This window comes from Adiantum capillus-veneris, chromosome 26 (genome assembly GCF_014529385.1).
Source record: "Adiantum capillus-veneris isolate H3 chromosome 26, ASM1452938v2, whole genome shotgun sequence".
In the NCBI taxonomy this organism is placed as follows: domain Eukaryota; kingdom Viridiplantae; phylum Streptophyta; class Polypodiopsida; order Polypodiales; family Pteridaceae; genus Adiantum; species Adiantum capillus-veneris.
Genome location: NC_140956.1, coordinates 34,941,224 through 34,962,887, shown reverse-complemented (window position 1 = coordinate 34,962,887; position 21,664 = coordinate 34,941,224). Strand labels below are relative to the sequence as shown.

The following is a 21,664-nucleotide window of genomic DNA, read 5'->3' as shown; positions in this document are numbered from 1 at the left end:
CAAGGCCCACCATACCTATACTGAGCTGGTCGACAAAGCGAAATGGTTTTGCCCCACTCACCAAAATATGGAAGAAAAATCGGTCTGAAGAGCGTTGGCTAAGAAGTGTTAGTGCCATTTGTGAGATCAAATGACCTAAATACATGAATTTTCTAATCTGGAGGTCCTTTGGGGAGCCATGCCTAATGGGTTAAGGTTCGCACTAGATGGATTGGCTCTGACACTTGTGTTGGTTGCAGATCGAACTTTGAGGACTCCCTACATGTGTTTAGCAAGTGCCTTGCCTCGTGGGGATTAGTCGCTAAAGTCTGCAAATGGATACGGAAGACATGGAAGATTATCTTTTTAACAGATGACTTGATCTTGGAAGGGCGTAGGTTCCAAAGCCATGCCATTCTGGTGTGCACCCAAATCACCAAATTTTGTTACCTTAATCTGGTTTGGAAGTCTAGGAACCTTTGGGTCTTTGAGGTTAAACTGGTTGTGGCTCAATTTGATGATATTGTACATCTGAGCACCGAACTCATTCATGTTATAGGAGCTAAAAGAGGGACAACAACTAATGATAAATAGTGGCACCATGCACTGAGATGCCTAAACCACTCGAGAGGTTTTTAGTAGCACTCTTGTTTTGGGGTTGAATGTGGTTCTATCCATGAATCTTTTCTAGCTGAAGGCACATGTAGTGCTTGAAGGCGATTGTATTCTTAGTAAGCTAATATAAATTTTCTCCGCTCACAATTGTGAGTATGGCAAAAAAAGAAGAAGATTTGAAGCATCTCCAAGGATTCACACTAAAACTTGGAAGTTTTACTAAGACTTCTTCCAAGGCATGCTCAGAATTATGCCAAAATATTGCTAAAGTAGCTGGTTAAAACTGCCCTACATGCCCAAGTTTTTTATCCTTTGATGTTTTAATCTTAATTTTTTGAAATTTTGACTCGTATATATATTTTTTTCTTTAAAAAAGAAAAACTTTAAGCTAGGTTTGACAATGGATAAATATTAGCCTGCTTGTGTACACTTTTTTGGGGGGCCATAGATTTTTATAACTTAAAATGCATGGGTTCGAGAGTGCGCACAAACGCATGTACGCGATGTAGGTAGCGGTGGAGCCATAGATTTTTATAACATAAAATGCATGGGTTCGAGAGTGCGCACAAACGCATGCATGTACGCGATGTAGGTAGCGGTGGAGCCATAGATTTTTATAACATAAAATGCATGGGTTCGAGAGTGCGCACAAACGCATGTACGCAATGTAGGTAGTGGTAGAGCATCCAGTGCAGGGCAACCGTCCTAGGTTCAAGCATTCCATGTGGCATTTGCGTTGACCATTTTGGTCAACCGCTGACAGGCGGTTGCTTTTGACTGGCTTGGCTGCGTCGCCACGATGACAAGCAAGTCGATTTTTAACCAACGCCTGGAGGGACAGATCTTGCAAGTCGGAGGGCTGTGGAAGAAAGCGTTCGGTAGGAGCATTTGTGGCATAAACGGCGGAGGCACCAGGAGGCGAGCTGGAGGTCCAAGGGCGATGGGGTACGTAGGATGCAAACCACCAGCGACAAGGGCAGTTTGAGGTGGGTCTTGGAAGTCATGGTAGAGATATGCAACTGCGGATAAGAAGGAAATGGAAGGCCGGTTGTACCTGGCAAGCACCGCAAATTGTGGGGCAGCCAGCGAGACAACGCTGGATGGGGGCACGCAGGGCTCAGGGCGGCTCTGGACTGCCGGGCAGAGCGGGGCATCGTGGATGTGACTGCAGGCGGCGGACAGGCAAAAGGGGAGTTGGTGCAAAGCTTCACAAGGCGTGGCATCGACGGGGACAGAGGGCAGAGGAAAACCGCTGTTGGGGGCGGGGTTCTGGCACGAATGAAGTCGAAGGCCTGCAATGGGGGGGGAGAGAGAGAGAGAGAGGAGAGAGGGAGGCGACGAAAAGTAGAGGACGGACCAAAGGTATAAAGCTAGTCACTGGCATTCTCAAAGAATAAAATGAAAAGAAAGAAAGGCAAGCTATGTAATGTCAAGAATAAACTGAAAGGTAAGTCAATCTATGGAATGCTATGTGAAATGAAAGGTTCACATTGGCATTCTAAATTAAATTAACCAATAGAATATAAAAATAAGTCAACAATATGAGACCATGAAATGAAGGGATTTTCTTGAAATTAACCAATAGAATATAAAAATGAGTCAACAATATGAGACCATGAAATGAAGGGATTTTCAAGAAAACGAAAAACAACAACTGTTTCAATGCTTGACATCACAAGGTGACGAGGCACTAAGGTTTGTTAAGTTTTGGGGGGGGGGGGGGGGGGGGGGGTTTTTTTTGGAGATTTATGCTTTGATCTTTTGTTCTCTAAGGTTTTTTCAACCTTTCAAAAGAATGAATGTAGTTTTGAGAAATGTATACTATATATGTAGCAGCTTAAATTTTTCAACTTTTCAAGGAAGGAAAGGCTCTCCATGTGTCACTCAGTGTTTCACTTGAGGGAAAACCTTGCAAAACAAAAGTAAAAGGTTAAGTTTAAAATGCAAAAGTAAAAAGTAACATTGTAAGAAGTGACAGGCTTTTCACAATGTAAAGTCAATAGACTTTTTACTTTCTATTTTGCATAGAATATCTATATTATATATGAAGCGAAGCAGTTTAAAATTTTCAAGGAAGAAGAGGCCCTTCATGTGTCACTCACTCCTTCACTCGAGGGAAAATCTTGCAAAACAAAAGTGAATGATTAAGTTTAAAATGTAAAAGCAAAGGGTAACATCGTAAGAAGTGAGAAGCTTTTCACAATGTAAAGTCAATAGACTTTTTACTTTCTACTTTGTATAGAATAAATGTTTCAGCTTAAATGCACATAACAAAAATAAGATAATTTTAGTGAAGCTATACTATATATGAAGCAGCTTAAATTTTTCAAAGAAGAAGAGACGCTCCATATGTCACTCATTGCTTTACTAAAGAGAAAACCTTGCAAAACAAAAGTGAAGGGTTAAGTTTAAAATGCAAAAGTAAAGGGTAACATTGTAAGAAGTGATAGGGTAACATTGTAAGAAGTGACAGGCTTTTCACATTATAAAGTCAATAGACTTTTTATTTTCTACTTTGCATAGAATAAATGTTTCAGCTTAAATGCACATATAAGATAATTTTAGTGAAGATTTTATTATTTAAAAAAAAATTAATTTTTGAATATATATATTTAGCTTTATCTTTTCAAGAGATTTTTTTCAAGACTAATATTGATATTTTTCAGAGATTTCTAAAAATTTGTCTTTTTTGAAGAGATCGAGAAAAAAAAAACTCGCCTTACGTAGACTTGGTAATGTCTTGCTTTGAGGACATGCATGCAAGGAAAGAGGTCGATCCACATTATTGGCTATGAGAGAGAGAGAGAGAGAGAGAGAGAGAGAGAGAGAGAGAATATATTTTATCGTTGAGCTCATCTGCACTATATCTCCTCGAGGGCATCCTTCATGCCCTTCCAATTTCCAAGATATTATGATTATTTTTGCATTACAGTGTAATTTTAAAAGAGATAGCTAACGATTTTTATCAATAGAAAATGAATGAAATGCCTAAAAAAACCAATCCACATTGGCACCCCAAATGTGGAGAGAGATTACCCAGTTGACAGACCTTTTACCAGTTCTCGGATATTTTGTCCTTTTTAATTTTAAGAGTTAAATGTGGGCCATGCTTAAAAACCTATTGGCTATTAAAAATCACCCCCCCCCACATACACACACATAGAGAATAATTTTTGAGCTCCCAATGAATGATGCGTCAAGGAGAAGTAGGGAGAGAGAAAGACATAGAGCAATGTTCAAGGGTGTAGGAACAATTAAAAAAGACACTAAAAGTTGCCCAAGTCTTGAACAAAAGCGAATATCTATGGGGGAGAGAGAGAGAGAGAGAGAGAGAGAGAGAGAGAGAGAGAGAGAGAGAGAGAGAGAGAGACCAATCATAGTCCATGCAAACTACCATCCATCGAGCTTGTGTGTGTGTGTGTGTGTGTGTGTGTGAGAGAGAGAGAGAGAGAGAGAGAGAGAGAGAGAGAGAGGTTTTGCTGCGAGGGGGAGGAGGGGAGCATAGAAATATTGAATGTCATAATTACTATACTAGAACAATAGAATGAGGCCTCATGACCTATGTGGAAAATCTTTGATTCAAGCATGATATATGTATATATATTTATTTATGTATATAATATATATATTTATGTATCTATCTATCTATATATATATACACATACACACACATACACATATACATATATTTATTTATTTATTTATACACACTGATACATACATGCATATGTACACACACACACATAGACACATGCCTATGTATGTGTGTGTGTGTGTGTACACACACACACATATATATATGTATATATATATATATAGGAAAAACTACCAAAATGCCTCTCTATAAATTTGTGAAAATTTCCAAAAGATCTCTCAATTTTCAAAAAGCCTAAAAATACCCCAAATATTTTGTCATAAATTTCTAAAATTCCCTTTAAATTGTTCAAAATTCCAAAAATACCCTTGGTTGTGAGATTAAATTTCTCCAGCGATAAAAAACTTTGTAGCTTTTCATAAGAAGAATGATTATCTTTGAATACAAGAAGCTAAAACTAGAATTTGAGTTGGTTATGTAGGTTTTGGAGATAAATTACTTCATTATTTTTAAACATAATATTCATAGGTATACATACGTATGTATGTATGTATGTAGACACACACACACATACACACACACACACACACACACACACACACACATATATATATATATATATAGATAGAGAGAGAGAGAGAGAGAGAGAGAGAGAGAGAGAGAGAGAGAGAGAGATTTACTTCGTAAAAACAACCATAATTTCAATGAAATATCTATTTATAGAGTCTTGAACTCAAGCAGACATTGTGTGTGTGTGTGTGTGTGTGTGAGAGAGAGAGAGAGAGAGAGAGAGAGTAATGTGTATCATTTCTATATCAATCCAATTTTATTAGATGCTTCAAATCTTTGAAAAAATTTGAGGTTTTTTTAATGAAATTAGAATATTCTATAACTTCTTTATTGATGTCAATGGTGGTATCTTCTTTATTGGTGGCATCTTTAAAGTTTCCATAAAGAAGATACTCCCCTACTATGGATATAATGGTGGCAACTAACAAATTGAGTCAATGAAGTTTCTAGGAGAGAAAGAAATGTAGGTCGTGATACAGGCTAAAATGCAAGTAAATTTGACTTGATCAAAAGATGAACACTAAAGTAGGGTATGATATTTGTACTCTTAAATTTTCAGAGGATATAATGTGCATAAAAAAAGATGCTCTCCTACATTGCCTCAATGTTCGGTCTCACATGTAAGGGAGCATGAGCTAAGGAGCTAGGCCAAATGGTTGGTATGATATAGATTGTGCATAAGGGAATAGTCTCAAGCATTTAAATTGTTGAATACAATATGCTCTCATAAAGAGGAACATGCTTTTGTGTCCGGGAGAGAGGGAGACAAAGATCAATGGCATGCATGATTTCGATTCATCGACTTCATTTTGCACCACATGCTTCAGTTTGACATAATGACCAAAACTTTTACAAAAATAAACAATTAAGCAACCTTATTCTACTTTCAAATCTATCACATTTAAAGATGCAAATGACGTAAAAGTGTAAATGAAAAAATAGTGTGAACCTTATTGTATTAAGCTTCTTATGCATTATTGTGATTAGGCGATGATTTAAACCATTAATATGCTTGTGCAAAAAACATAGAAAGAGATGCAAGCGAGTCATCTAGAGAGAAACATAGATGGAAGGGTCAATCACATTCTTAATATTAATAGAAAGCCAAAACATCTCTTTGAAACTTGAAACTTTCTTGGTACATTGGAAACTATGAGCCCTAATCTTTTCTTACACAATGTAGTAGTCGTTGGTCCTCATCTTTAACAACTTGCTAGCTTAGCCAGTTTGTACTTCTTCATTTGGTAGCACTTTTGTCAACCCTAGGTAGACCATGGAAAAGATATCCTTCTTATTATATAGGTTGTTATGATGTGCACTACTACCATGTCTTGCTCATAAAAACGACGCAAGGATAGAAGCAAGTAAGAGAGTGGAGTAGAGGCATTGAATCCAATTGTGTTTCTATCATTGAAACCAATTTTAGAACCCACTCCGTTTTCAAAAAAAGTTTTATTCACATTGACTTCTCTTAGCATTCATCTCTTCACACCATGCTAACTTATCTAATCTCTATCATCAAGTTTGGTAGCATTGCTAGATCAAGATAGACCAAAAGGAGCTCTCTCTCTGTCTCTCTCTCTCTCTCTATCTCTCTCTCTCTATACCCACCCCAATAGAAGGAGAGCACTCTTAAGTTGTTGAACAAAGGATATCACCTCATGAAAGATAATGTTTATGAGAAACTCCCAAGCTGGTTTTAAAGTATGCTTTGCATCATCTTACATATAGACCAAAAGGAGAACTCTCTCTCTCTGTCTCTCTCTCTATCCACCTCAATAGAAGGAGAGCACTCCTAAGTTTGTTGAACAAAGGCTAGCACCTCATGAAAGATAGTGTTTGTGAGAATCTCCCAAGCTTGGTTTTAAAGAATGCTTAATTTGTAGCATCTTACATTTATTCATGTTTGTTAAAATCTATCAAGAGGTTGTGTCATGTATCATTTTTAGAAATACAATAGTCTATACATGTGAAAAAGAGTATTGATAGTGTTCTAATTGGAACATAAGATAGCCCTATGAGAATACATGCCATGTTTCCTTGACCGCAGCAACACGCGGGTCACATACTAGTAACATTTGAAAAGACATGATTTTTTCTTGGAAGACTTGTAAAGCTCTTTTGAAGGACACATGTCTAACAATTAAAATTGAACCTATGGATACTAAGACCTTTAGTAGGCCAAAAAGGTGGGCTCAATAAGTATAGGAAATAGTAAAATATCAAATGTATTTTTAAGACATGGTTGAGATTATCACAATCAGCCCTGGCGTTTCTTCTTTGTAGCCCATTCAAACCGGATAGAATATGAGTGTTGAAAAACGTAATAGATGATACTTCCAAGGCTTCCATTCGTTGTTCTCTAGACATTGTTCTCTGGATGTGCTACAAATTGAACATCTCCTCCAACTTTGTAATAAAAAATCTGTGAAACATCTAGATTTTTGAGGGGAAGGTGCCACTTGACTCAGTGGTGGGTCCGAAAAAGGAACCCTCTATATTCAACAAATGGGTGGAGGCCATGCACACAATGCATCCCTCTTATTGCCTTCGCTTTTCGCAATTTGAACCCTCTCTAACTGTCTTCTGCTCTAAGGCCTGCTTTAGAAAGAAAAGAAGAGAACATTTCAATTATCTGTAGAAGAAGGTAAGTCAATATAAGGAAACAATAAAATTACAAATGTCCATGAAAAGGTAGGTCCAATCAATGTAAAGAAAAAATTGATTGGATCATGAAAAGGTCGTCTAATAAATGTAAAGAAACAAATGAATGGATATAGTTTTAACAGAACATAAAAGTGTCCTTTGTGTCCTTTCAGGGTTTTGGAAACAAATTCAATACTTCTAGTATATGTGAAGTTTCAAGCCTACTTACATGAGCTTGATGTTAGGAACTCATTCTATATGGGAAAAATAAGAAACATGCATATTTCTTGATTCCTAGGTCATGACAAGTTTTCAAAGCCAATGTAGTGTTACATTTCACTGAAAATAGCATACTTTCACGATACTCCATGTTACACCACATAGAAAATTTTTCACTCAACCAATCTATTTTTCTCTTTAACTTCAGTGTGTTCCTAATGTAAGTATAAGGTTGCTATAGCCTTACATTTTTTACTATTATACATATAAGTAATCATAAAAAAGTTACAAAGTTTTTGCATTTTGTGGACCTATAATCGGTGTTTGCATGACTACACTCATATATACTTGTATATATGCTTTATATCGATACACCTTGGTATTTCACCTTCATATTAACACCCACAAAGCATAAAAAACATCCAAACATGTTTTATTATCACAATTCTAAACATAACTACAAAGCACAAAAAATGTACGAACAAAAAAACTGGCTTCCACATTGTGACCATCTCAATCTCTTCGAAAAGTATGTACTTATAGCCAAATTGGTATTGTATGATTATGTTTGGGCCTAAGCTACAAATTGACTATCTATCTATACTGTACATGAAGTACCTTAAAATGTTCAAGGAAGGAGAGACCCTCCATGTGTCACGTTCTACTTCATTTCAAAGAAAACCTTGCAAAACAAAAGTGAAGGGTTAAATTTAGAATCCAAAAGTAAAGGGTAACATTGTAAGAAGTGACATGCTTATAAGGATGTAAAGTCAATAGACTTTCTACTTTGCATAGAATAAATGCTTCTATACTATACATGAAGCAGTTTAAAATTTTCAAGGAAAGAGAGACCCTCCATGTGTCACGTTCTACTTCATTTCAAAAAACCTTGCAAAACAAAAGTGAAGGGTTAGATTAATACAAAAGTGAAGGGTTAGATTTAAAACTATACTGTACATGAAGCAGTTTAAAATTTTCAAGGAAACAGAGACCCTCCATGTGTCACGTTCTACTTCATTTCAAAAAACCTTGCAAAACAAAAGTGAAGGTTATTGGTAAGACTAGCAGACTGGTCATAGTAGGGATCCAAAGGAGGGGAAAATAGGGATCCAAAGGGGGACAATCTCCAGAAGAGCAATGTGCAAGCAATGGGCTTCAAAGACCTAAGGTTCAACCCATTAAGACTTCCAAAATGCTAAGGTTTCAAAATTCAAAGGTTAAGTCCAATGGTCAATGCTTACGAAAATTGGATGCTTAATAGTGTACAAAAAGTCTTTGCAAGCTCCTAAAGAGGAGGGGGAGAGCCCTTTCAGTAGGGGATGAGAGAGAAACACACACACACACATACACTACCATGCAAGCCCCTTTACACAAAGGACATAGTGGACACATGTCAGCTCCCTAGCCCAATTTCCCACAAGGTGCATTCAAATCCTATTGGATGGCCATAGAGGTGGACCAATGAGAATTAGGCTAGAGTACATTTAGTTTAATTTATTTTAAAACACTTGATAAAAGAACCAATAGAAATTAAGCTCTCTAGAAGACTATTGGACAGTCTCCCAAGGGGTCCAATGAGAATTCAGTTTTCGAATGGCTTGCCTGCTTCCTATTGGCCAGAAGACAAAGGGGTCCAATGAGAGTTTAATTGCATTATTTAATTACCTAAAGCTCTCACATAAGGGGAAAGGGGGACACATGTCACAAGGCTATCACTTATGCTTCTCAATTATGATTGGCTAAGCTTTGTAGGATCCAATGGGGAGCCAGCATGAGTAAATTGCAAGAGGGGTCGACCAAGAGAGAGAGGGAGCTGATTTTGGCAAGGCATGATCACACACACACTCACACAATCTATTGTGTGAAGCAAGAAGACTCTCTCTCTCTCTCTCTCTCTCTCTCTCTCTCTCTCTCTCTCTCTCCTTCTCAAGCTTTAATGGAAAGCTCATCATCTATCCTAATATTCTGAGAAGGGAGGCCTACACCAACAACTCTTGGCTTTGTGATGCAAATCCAACCAAGAGTCAAGCTTCAATGCATGCTCATCTCCTCTACCATGCTAATTACTAAGCTATGCTAAGCTTCAATGCATGCTCATCTCCTCTACCATGCTAATTACTAAGCTATGCTAAGCTATTATGAGTGATTATGTGAGGAGATATACTTCTTTCTCGTAAGACTACTCCTTCTTCCTCTCAATCTACTCTCATACCATGCTAGCTCTCACCATCTTCGAAGGTGTGTGAGGTCTTGGGTGTGAGACCGTGAGGGAATTGATGTTGTGTTTTATAAGTGTGTGCATGGTGCTTGAAGCTTCCATCTTCATTGCACCAGCAAGATATTGAAGGAACACAAAGTGTCGTATTGTAAAATGTCTCCCTTGAAGGAGGGAACCTATAATGCAGAGCCTTTTGGAGGGGGGACCGGCTCCATGTAAATCCGGTCCTCAAATAGCTTAATTTCTCTCTCTTTTGAAGTATTGTTCATGCCTATCTAACTAGGTGTTATGCTTTTGGTTGCTCTCTCCATCCAAGCACTCTTGCTATGCTCATTAGGAATCTATTCTAATGAAATGCTCACTATGTCTATGCTATTTTTTGCTACACACAAGTTACTAGGCCATTAAATGTTACATTGGTATCAGAGCACAAGGTTTCTCTTTTCTTGCTCAAGAAGTGAGGTCCTCAAGCTAGCTATAAATGATTGGTATTATTAATTGAAATTGAGTAAGTAGAATAAGGATTTTTCAGCCTTGCAGTGCGCCTGCCTTCGTGCAGATAATGGGGCATCACCCGTCGAGAGCTATGGTCTTAATAGTGGAGTCCTACGGGGCTTGCCTACGGCTTAATCGCTATTGAGCTATTAGAAGCTTGATGGGAGCCGGTACTATTTTGGTGTTGAAAGACCCTCTCTTCTATTTCTTGCAATTAATGATATTCGAGCCACGGGTACATGACCTTGAGTGCTTTTCTAAAGGGGTAAAGAGGAGTAGAAACTAGGGCTTGAAGTGCCAAAGTACACCTAAAAAAGTTTACACCTAAAAGTTGTTAGAATGGTTGACAATAGTAAAGAGAGTGAAGTTAATGTTGATAGCTTTGATTTTGCTAATGAGAGAGTGAAGTTGATGTTGATAGCTTTGATTTTCCTCATTAGTAGCTCGCTAATGAGCAAGCTACTAATGATGCCCCTATGCTTGTTAACTACCTTGTTTCTAGGCTTCAACAAGCCATGGTCCATACATCCCTCCAAAGTGAAGTGCAATGGTAGCTACGTGCTCATGGGATTCTCCAAAATCCCCACCATGACGAGAGAGTACCTAGAAAGCCTCCTTGCGAGACTTCCAAAAGAGGCCTCTCTCCGATTCGGGAAGAAGAAGAGGATCCGTACGAAGGGCTCAAAAATTTACTACTTGATGACGCATCTCCTTCCCAAAGGAGAACTGAAGAGCCCCCACCAAAAGAACGAGAAAGAAGTGAGTCTCCTGCCACCTCGACGGAGATGGCTCCACGAAGACGGTGAGCAAAACGCTCTCCATCACCTCCTAAACAGAGAAGACCATTGCACACTTCTCCACACCATAATTCAAAGAGGGATGATAGAAAACAAGAGAAAAAAAAAGGCGAGAAAGAGGTCACCCTCTTCTCCATCTTCTTCATCCTCTTCCTCTTATGAAGAAAGTGATGGTGCAGACAAGGAGGAACAAGGCAAGAGAAAGGCGAGAAAGAGGTCATCCTCTTCTCCATCTTCCTCAAATTCTTCATCTTTTGAAGAAAGCGATGGTGCAACTTTTGAACCACCAAAAAGAAGAGACCCTAAGAAATCCTATGCCGCGTGGAAGAGGTCGTCCAAGCTCAAGAAGTCCAAAGAGGGAGGAAAGAACATCTCTTTCCTTACCTACGATGGCACCTTTGGTGCTACGGACAAAGTCTTGGCTTTCATCCAACAATTCGATGCGGCATTTGGAGATGAGGGCTTCATGGAGTCCTCTAAGCTACACCATGTAGCTATGCACTTTCAGAAGTCCACCAGGCAATGGTGGTCTAGCCTACGGGCCAACGGTGAAGCCCCACGAACATGGAAAGCTTTAAGAGCTTCCATCATGAAGCAGTTTTTGTCCATCGATGCCAAAGACAAAGTACTCACCGAATGGTGAAGCTTGAAGCTCTCTCCCTACGAATCCATTCACAAATATGTAGACAAGTTTTGGGACTTATATCTCAAAGCCACTGTCTTCAAAAAGATGGATTTTGAAGAGCAAAAACAACAATTTTGTGCGGGCTTAACTGAAGATATGGTGGAGTATGTCAACTCCCAAAGGCCACGTACCATATCTGCGGTCATACACCATACCATGGTGGCTTCACGAATCAATTTCCAAACAGGGGCTAATAGAAATCTTAGGCCCACGGAAAACAAGGGTTCCAATACACACACGATACCCAAAGATCATTTACTATATTGAAGCACACAAACTAGACATTTCAATGGAAAGGTCCAGAATGGATGATGTCCAGGACGGATGCCACTTGTAGATATGTATGAAAAGTGGACCAAAGGGCCCAATACTGATCCAAAGTCAAAGCTTACAAGCGACGAAGATGATGACCATTCTCGAGGACGACTCGCTCTAACTCCCTCTACCTCTGTATGGTTTTCTTTGGAGTATGGGAAGGATTTGAAGATCGCTCATCTTCTTGATCTTATGCATATATTAAAAAATATAGGCCACTCTTTGTGGAAACATCTTATTGGTTTGAAGAAAGCGAAGACAACTTGAAATGACTTAAAAGAGATAAATTACAAATGCAACTTGTGGCCTTATGTTCATGAAGAGATGGGTCGAAAAGAATATGCACCTGTACCATGGGTGCTTACCTCCAAAGAGATTGATACGATTAACCAATAAATACGATCTATTTGCACAACCACGAGATATGGTGCCTCATTGAAGAATATATTCACTGTGGACGACACGAGTCTTTCAAACTTAAAGACACACGATTGGCATAATTTTATCAAGATAACTCAACATTTTTTATAGCAACTCCTTCCTCTAATCAAATGATACTAATTTGTTTGTAAATTGATACATGTAGCATGTTCTCCCCCTTGTTATTGATGGTTGCTTAACACTTCTCTTAATAGGCTCCAACTTCAACCCATAGGTGGTTGCCTCAACCATCAAGATGGCATGGCTAGTAGCCACGCCCTCAACTAGCTTCTTTATCTTGCCTTTTCCAAAGATTCTCCCCAAGAGCTAACCTATTTCAGCTAAGTTAATCTTACCGCCTTTAAAAAAACAAGCTCCTTCATCAATGCATTTTTGAAACTTTCACAATTCCTCCTTACATGGTCAGTACTATCACACCATCTGCATCTATTTACAAACTCTTCTCTGTTTTAATGTGAGGTCCCTGCCCCTTTTTGAGAGGAGCGGAGTACCTTTGATTATTTTATGGGGAAATTTTGTTTTGAAATTATGCTTTGAAGAAAAGTTGTTTTGGAATTACCCTACCATCTCATCATCATCATGCAATTGATGAGGTTTAGGTTATAGGTTAGCTTAGGATATAGGTTATATGTTAGGTTATAGGTTATAGGTTATATGTTAAGTTATAAGTTAGGCTAGGTTAGGCTATAGGTTATGTTAGATTAGGTTTAGGTTATAGGTTAGGTTAGAGCTAGCGGCAAATAGTGAAAAAAATGCAAACGAACTTCGAAAATGACTCGAGTACTTCAAAATGAACGGACTTCGGTTAAGTTAAGTTATAGGTTAGGTTTAGGTTATAAGTTAGGTTATGTTATAGGTTTGGTTAGATTAACATATAGGTTAGGTTTAGATTATAGATTAGGTTAGGTTATAGGTTGGGTTAGAGCTAGCGGCAAATAGTAGAAAAGATGCAAATGGACTTTGAAATGACTCGTGTACTTCAAAAAATGCTAACGGATTTCGATTAGGTTAGGTTTATGTTATAGGTTATAGGTTAGGTTAGGTTAGGTTTAGGTTATAGGTTGTACGTAAAAGGTTAGGTTAGGTTAGGTCAGGTTAGGTTGTACGTAAAAGATTAGGTTAGGTTAGGTTGTATGTTAGGTCAGGTTTAGGCTGTAGGTTAGGTTAGATTAGGTTGTACGTAAAAGGTTAGGTTAGATTATAGGTTAAGTTAAGTAATGTTTAAGTTATAGGTTAGGTTAGATCTAACGACAAATAGTAGAAAAAATACAAACAAACTTCAAAAATGACTCGTGTACTTCAAAAAACGCAAACGGGACTTCGGTCAAGTTATGTTATAGGTTAGATTTAGGTCATAGGTTAGGTTCAAATTATAGGTTAGGTTAAAGGTTATATATTAGGTTAGGTTATAGGTTATGTTGGGTTAGGTTTAGGTTATAGGTTAAGTTAGAGCTAGCGGCAAATTAATAGCAGAAAAAATACAAACGGACTTCGAAAATGACTCGTGTACTTCAAAAAACGCAAACGAGCTTCATATAGGTTAGGTTGTAGGTTATAGGTTACGTTTAGGTTATAGGTTATAGGTTAGGTTAGGTTAGAGGTTATGTCAGGTTAGGTTTAGGTTATAGGTTAAGCTATAAGTTAGGTTAGATTATAGGCTAGCGGCAAAAAGTAGAAAAAATGCAAATGGATTTCAAAAATGACTCGTGTACTTCAAAAATGCAAACGGATTTCGGTTAGGTTATGTTATAGGTTAGGTTAGGTTAGGTTATACGTTAGGTTTAGGTTATAAGCTTCAAAAGTGCAATTGGACTTCAAAAGTGCACACAAACTAAAAAAAAATAAAAATATAGTCATTGACCAATAAAGATGAGACTATTATTATGTGGTCCTAATCTTTCTGCACCTCTAGACCGAGGTGTGTGGGGATCGAACATGGCTAGAGAAAGTGAGGTTGTTAGAGCTAGCGGCAAACAATTGAAAAAACACAAATAGACTTCGAAAATGACTTGTGTACTTCAAAACGCAAACGACATTGATAAACGAAGTAAAATAATGCAATTGAACTTCAAAAGCGCACACAAAATTCAAAAACCCTAATATATAGTCATTGACCAATAAAGACGAGATTATTACCGTGTGGTCCTAATCTCCTTGCACCTCTAGACCGAGGTGTGTGGGGATTGGGCGTGGCTAGAGAATGTGAGGTTATGTATTTTCATGTAGTTAGTAGTGTGTAGTTATAACAAGAGTGTTTTGATTATTTGTTGCATCATTGGTAGGTAAAGTATGGACGATAGGATGGCGTGTCCTTGTGAACATTGCAGCAGCAGATCTTTTGAAAACGAAAAATCTGCGACCAACACATACGCAATCATGGTCTCTTTCTGATAGAGAAACTACAAGACCTCCGTTATCGATCTCATGGTCCAGAGACAAAATATCAAACTCCACAAGTAGACATTGCTCCAACCTCATCCCAGAGAAGACGATTTTCAAACGAACAGCCATCGACGACTGAGTCCTTCCAACCAATACCTGATGTGGTGTTTTAAGAAGTAGAGATGGAGAAGATGTTAGACGCGTTCTTTGACATGGATCCTGTAAGGTCCTCCTCTTAGCCCTTACTCTTGCTGAAATATCTAAGCTGTCGACTTTTTGAATACGATCAAGTAAAGCACCCTAGCTACCCACGAGACGCTTTCGGTTTTGACCATGGGAACATGGATATAATCAATGCGAAGCTACCCACGAGACGCTTTCGGTTTTAACCATGGGAACATGGATATAATCAATGCAAAGCTATCCATGAGACACTTTCGGTTTTCACCATGAGAACGTGGATATAACCAATGCATGGAATATTAGTTTTACCTCAAGAAAAAAAATTGCATAAGAAAACAAAGAAAGAATAAGGGTAAGGTGAAAAAGTAACTTGTTGGATGTAGCTTGTTGAAAAATAGCTTGTTGAATAAGACACTTGTTGCAAAGTAGCTTGTTGAAAAGCCACTTGTTGAATTGAAAAGAAGCCACTTGTTGAATTGAAAAGTAGCCACTTGTTGGAAAGTAGCTTCATGCATAAGCCACTTGTGGGAAAGTAGCTTCATGCATAAGCCACTTGTAGGAAATGTAGCTTCATGCATAAGCCACTTGTCGGGAAAGTAGCGTCTTGTATAAGTAGCTTGTTGGAGAAGCTTTGAGAAGAAAGAAAGCATATCAAGATATGAAAAGTAAATTATCATGATAAGTTAAGAGCCTTATCAAATTAATCTTAAAAGGAGGCATTCCCTACTCATTAAACGCTTCGCTTCGTTTCACTTCACTTCGCTACACTTTGCTACGCTTCACTTCACTTCATTTCTCTACACATTTTGAAATTGCAAGCTTGATAGTGAGCTATGAAAGCCATAGCTAATCCTCCTTCTCCATACACACCCTACACACACTTCTCTCCTCAAGAGAAGCCATAACCATAATCCAAATTACCATTACCCTCTTCACCCTCTGTCTCTTAACCTACAAGTTTTGCATAGCTTGAATTTTCTTAATCCTCTTTATATCCCCATAGCCGCAAATTGGTGGTTTTCAAGAAAAGGGAAGCGAAAAGGATCCGACCACGTCAATACACTTGCTGTTACTGTTCCAAAGCAAGGAGAAGACCCTACTATCTACACATTAAGGTTCCGAAACCTTAAGCCTCTTTAAGCCACTTCATTAATCCTCTCCATAGTAATAAAGGTACGCCTAAATCCCTTCTTAAATAAGAATTTGTTAATCATTCATACACTATTACATGCATATTTTACGATACACTAGCATGTCCACTCTTAGGAACTTTGCTATTTTTACACTACCATGCATAGAAAGGTTTTACTCTTGCATAAGGACTCAAAGGAAGTTTTGATTAGTTGCCCAGGATTGCAAGCTGGTGCATTTCGAAGTTTTGTGTGTACCACTCATAGACACAACAAGAAAAACTCATTATAGAAAGTATATGCATTGTTCATTTCAAGTTTGTTTGCTTTCAAGTTTGTTTTGCAAATTCAAAGGGGAGAGTAAGGGGATAGCTTCACGGATGTCGTGACCATGTTGCTTGAACATAAAACTCCCAATGCTTCCATAGAGATGCCCCATGGATGGCAAATGATGAAAAGGGACCAAAATGGGAGTCATCAAAGTCGGGGATAACTTGAAACTTACATAGAGACAAAACCTTAAGCTTCCATGAGATTCGTTATTTTCTTAAGGTCTTGTTTGAATAGAAAATTAAAAGGAATTAGGAATTAAGGGTTTATAACTCAAGGAGCTTAATCTAAAATTTAAACTAAGATTAAAAACTTTACCGAGAAGATTGACGTGGATAGCCCTAGCATAACATAGCGATATAATTGTGAACTTATCTTCATGTTTGGAAAAATACCGGCGCAGGTGTTTACCTGTGGGATACAACGGGGGATGGTCCTTTTCGGCTAGGACTGATAACCGTTGGTCTATGTTTGAGCTCAAGGTTCATTCATTGCCCTAAAAATGAAATTGAATGGGAGTGTGTCCCGACCGGGTGGATGTGACCCACGGATGCGTCTGAAAATCGGCCTAGTCCGGGTAGGCCTGATGTCGACGAGAAAAGGAGGAAGGAAAAAGGATCCATGGAGGGATCATGATAAGGGAGGAGGATGTGATTTAATTAATGAACTCTTCAAATTGTTTGGGAAAACGGAACCTTGGAAAGGCTAGGAACCTAAATGGGCTATTCCGCAATTGTCCTCATCAACCGGACCTTTGCTCTTCTTCTCGGGATTATTGATTTAAAAGGAACCTAAAGTAGATTATTTTTAAAGCCTTTCCCACACAAGATAAAGAAAAAATAAGAATTGGAATCTGTGTAAAGGTGCCGCCTCCACACGTGGTGGAGGAGACAGGATACCTGAGTCCTGGGACGAGGATCGGGATATGCTTGGAGAAGTATATGTGATTGCTTGAAACATAACTAGATAATTTTACTAATATTAAAGGAAAAGGAAGTAAAAATATTCTATAAAGGAAAAATGTTGGAACGACCTGATAAATGCACATTTGCAAGGGTATGCAACAGTTTGCATGCTGCTTTCAAATGCTTGAAATGTATTCTTGGTTTGACATGATTGGAATACTGTTTTCTAGTATCATAGTATTACCTTGGAAGGTGCATTTATCTAACGGTTCGGTGGGTGGGCGGATTCCGGATGGTTAATTGTTGGCCGAAAAGTTGAACCCAATTTTATGTTGTTTTAGGAATTAAGTCCAGAGCAGGGAAAAAGGGATTCCGATCTACGGAGCGGGGAAAAACTTGGGATCGAGGGATTCGTGTAGATTATAATACACTCACCTTAGGGGAATGCATTGACGGCTGTGCTGGGTCCTAACCGGGAAAAAAGCATGAATGACCTTGAACCAAGGGTGAATTAGAGAACTCCCACCAGTTGACCCTGGAAGGTTGAGTTCCAAGTTAGTATGATGACTTCGATTGGTAAGTTTGATCGGTAAGAAAGGTTCTTTGGGGCTAAGGGATCCATATGAGAGAAATTGAATGTTATCACCCTCTTGGGTTGGCATCGAAGAGCAGGAGGAGTCCTGTTTTGGTGTTGGTCTCAAGCAGGAGGGATGTCGGAGATCACGGTGTATCCATGAGGAGATGGTACAGCCGATGGTCCCCAGGCATGGCACTCACAAGTGGTATCAGAGCGCAGTTTCTGTCCTTGAATGGATAAAGGTTTTAACCGAATCTTGTAGAAAACGGTGATGTAATGGAAAATAACTTCTCAAATTGTAGATGATGTGGACCTCTCAAGAAGAGGAAGTACTCAAAATCGTCCAAAAGCAAATGGAAGAACTTGATGTCTAGAAAAAAGAAAAGCTTTGAACGAGAGAAAATAACAAAGAGTTTACCTTTTTGAAGGTTCTATCTTTAAAAGAATTTAACTAGATTTGTATGTTTGAATTAATCCTAAAGATGGGCCAATTGGAAGGAATCCTAGGGATGGATTGGCTAAGCAAAAATAAAACAAACATCCATTGCAGTGAATGAAGCATTTCTTTTTCAAACTCATAGGGTGAACAAGTCTTAGTGCAAGGCAGAACAGGGAAATCTCCCTAAAGCTAGTCGTTTGGTTAAGGGGTTAAAAAAAGGTCTGTCAATTTTTGTTATAAGGCTCAATAAACCAGAGACCAAATCAGAAGAATCAGAGCTTGAATGGCTAAATGAATATCAAGATAGTTTTCCAGAGGAATTGACAACTCTTCCACCACCTAGGGAATTAGTACACGAGATCGAGCTCATTCCTGGTGCCCAATCCATAGCAAGGACTTCCTACAAGATGTCACCTTCCAAATCCATAGAGCCGAAGAATCAGTTGACTCAGCTTTTGGAACAAGGTTTCATTAAATCGAGTGTCTCTCCCTGGGGTGCTCCTGTACTCTTCCAAAAGAAGAAAGATGGAACGTTCAGACTTTGCATAGATTTTCGAGGCCTAAATCAGTGCACTGTCAAGAACAAGTATCCCTTGCCTCGCATAGATGAGTTGCTTGACTCGGTGGTTCCAAATTTTTCACCAAGATTGATCTCAGATCAAGATATTACCAAGTTGGGATAAAAAGGGAGGATATTCCAAAAACAGCTTTTAACACAAGGTTTGGGCATTATGAGTTCACTGTCATGCCTTTTGGCCTAACTAATGCCCCTACCACATTTAGCCGTCTCATGACCGACCTCTTCAGGACAGAGTTAGATGATTTTGTTCTAGTCTTTTTTGATGACATCCTTATATATTCAAAGACTAGAGAAGATCATGAACGGCATGTACGCCATGTCTTGGAGATTCTCAGAAAAGTCCAACTCTATGCCAAGCATAGCAAATGCTCTTTCTTTGTAGAGAAGGTTGCCTATTTGGGATACATAGTTTCAAAGGATGGTCTTTCTCCCGACCCAGCTAAGGTGGAAACTGTAGTTCAGTGGCCCATTCCCAAGAGTGTTTCAGAAGTACGGGGATTTCTTGGTCTCACAGGATGGTGTATAGTATTTATTAAAAACTATGCACTCATCGCAAGTCCTCTCACTGAACTCACTAAGAAGGAGGAACCCTTTATTTGGTCAGACAAGAGGGATAAATCCTTCAACAAATTAAAGGAGATTTTGGCCAGTGAACCTGTTCTCAAACTTCCAGATATTCAAAAAACCTTTGAGGTGATAGTGGATGCTTGCATACAAGGAATAGGTGGAATCCTACAGCAAGAAGGCCATCCCATAGCTTATGAATCATGACAGCTCAGGGTTCATGAGAATAATTATCCCACCCATGACCTCGAACTACTGGCTGTGGTTCATGCCCTCAAAAAGTGGAGACACTATCTTCTAGGTCAGATGTTTGAGCTTGTTACTGACCACAAAAGTCTCAAGTGGATTTTCACCCAGCCAGATCTCAATATGCGACAAAGGCGATGGGTTGAGTTCCTACAAGAGTTCACTTTTGAGATCAAATTTAAACCAGGCAAGGAAAATCAAGCAGCCGATGCTCTAAGCTGACGAGTAGTGGCCCTTGCCATTACACTAGTCCGTTCAACTCTACCCGAAGAAGTTCAAAATGCCCTCCCAACTGATGAGCAATTTGGTTCGTTGATCCAACAAATCCAAGCTCAAGTTCAGAAGAGATATCTGGAAGGCTACTCTATTCAAGATGGACTCTTATTCTTCAGGAATCAATTGTGCATACCTACATGCTTAAGGATGCAAATTCTAAAGGAATCTCATGAAACTCCCCTTGCAGCTCACCCAGGTTATCACAAAATGTTTGCTTCTCTTAAACAGAATTTCTACTGGCCTAAGATGAAAAAGGATACCTTAGAGTATGTTAAGAAGTGTTTGGTATGCCAAAAGGTGAAGACTAAAAGAGTTAAGATTCTTGGGAAGCTACAACCATTGGATATACCTACAATGAAGTGGGAGTGCATCAGTATGGATTTTGTAACAGGGTTACCCAAGACTGCTGGAAATTTTGATTCAAATTTTGTGGTGGTGGATAAACTCACCAAAGTAGCTCACCTTGTCCCAGTCAAAACCATTGCCTCTGCAGCAGATATTGCTCAAATTTTTGTAAAAGAAATTATCAGATTACATGGAATACCTGCTAGGATAATCAGTGATCGTGATGCCAAGTTTACCTCTAAGTTTTGGAAGGCCATGTTCCAAACCTTAGGCACTCAATTAAACCTAAGTTCAACCTATCATCCAGAGATAGATGGACAAATTGAAAAAGTTAATCAAGTCATAGAAGATATGTTGAGATCATACTGCAGTCAGCAACCTCATCTTTGGATCAAGTTTTTACCCTTAGTAAAATTTTACTATAATTCTTCCTACCATAGAAGCCTAGGAATGTCAACATTCAAAGCTCTTTATAGACAAGACTGTAACATTTCGCTCAGAATGGCCGACCCAAGTCTCCCAGTACCTGCAGCAAAGAATACACTTGAAGAAATGGATCGTCAAATCAAAATAATAAGGGAGAACCTTAAGAGAGCAAGTGAGAGGCAAAAGAGTTATGCTGATTTACATAGTTCCCCCCGGATTTTTAAGGCAAGAGATAGAGTTTTCCTTAGGGTCAAGCCAAAGAGAAGTTCACTCAAATTGGGAAAATATAGGAAGTTAGCATATAGATATTGTGGAACCTTTGAGATTTTGAGAAGGATAGGGGAACAATCTTACGAACTCGCTTTACCCCCTCACTTGCATGTGCACAATGTTTTTCATGTTAGCCTGTTAAAAAGATATGTTGCAGATCGCCTTCACATCCTAAATGACGAAGATACTATTCTTATCACACAGGAAGAATTCTAGATGGAGCCAGAATAAATTCTAGACATGAAGGAGCGGAAGCTATGACATCGAACAATTCCGGAGGCTTTAGTCTAGTGGAAGGGCTACCCCATTGAAGATGCCTCTTGGGAAGATTGGGAACACCTTACTTCTCAGTTTTCTCATATTTTTGATCAGGATTCTCCTCTTTTTTGTACTCAAACTAAACCATGCTAGCCCATGTAACTACAAAATCCAAGTT

At 38.7% G+C, this 21,664-nt stretch overlaps 1 protein-coding gene across 1 annotated transcript in view; it reads left to right on the top strand.

Annotated features, from left to right (window-relative positions):
- LOC147423241 (uncharacterized) overlaps window positions 1–21,664 on the top strand; it is a 107,472-nt gene that overhangs the window by 24,824 nt on the left and 60,984 nt on the right. The window contains exons 14-15 of the mRNA XM_086501464.1: window positions 1,358–1,539; window positions 1,638–1,877. Coding sequence (XP_086357590.1) covers window positions 1,358–1,539; window positions 1,638–1,877 — 422 coding nt within the window. The remainder of the gene's footprint in view (window positions 1–1,357; window positions 1,540–1,637; window positions 1,878–21,664) is intronic.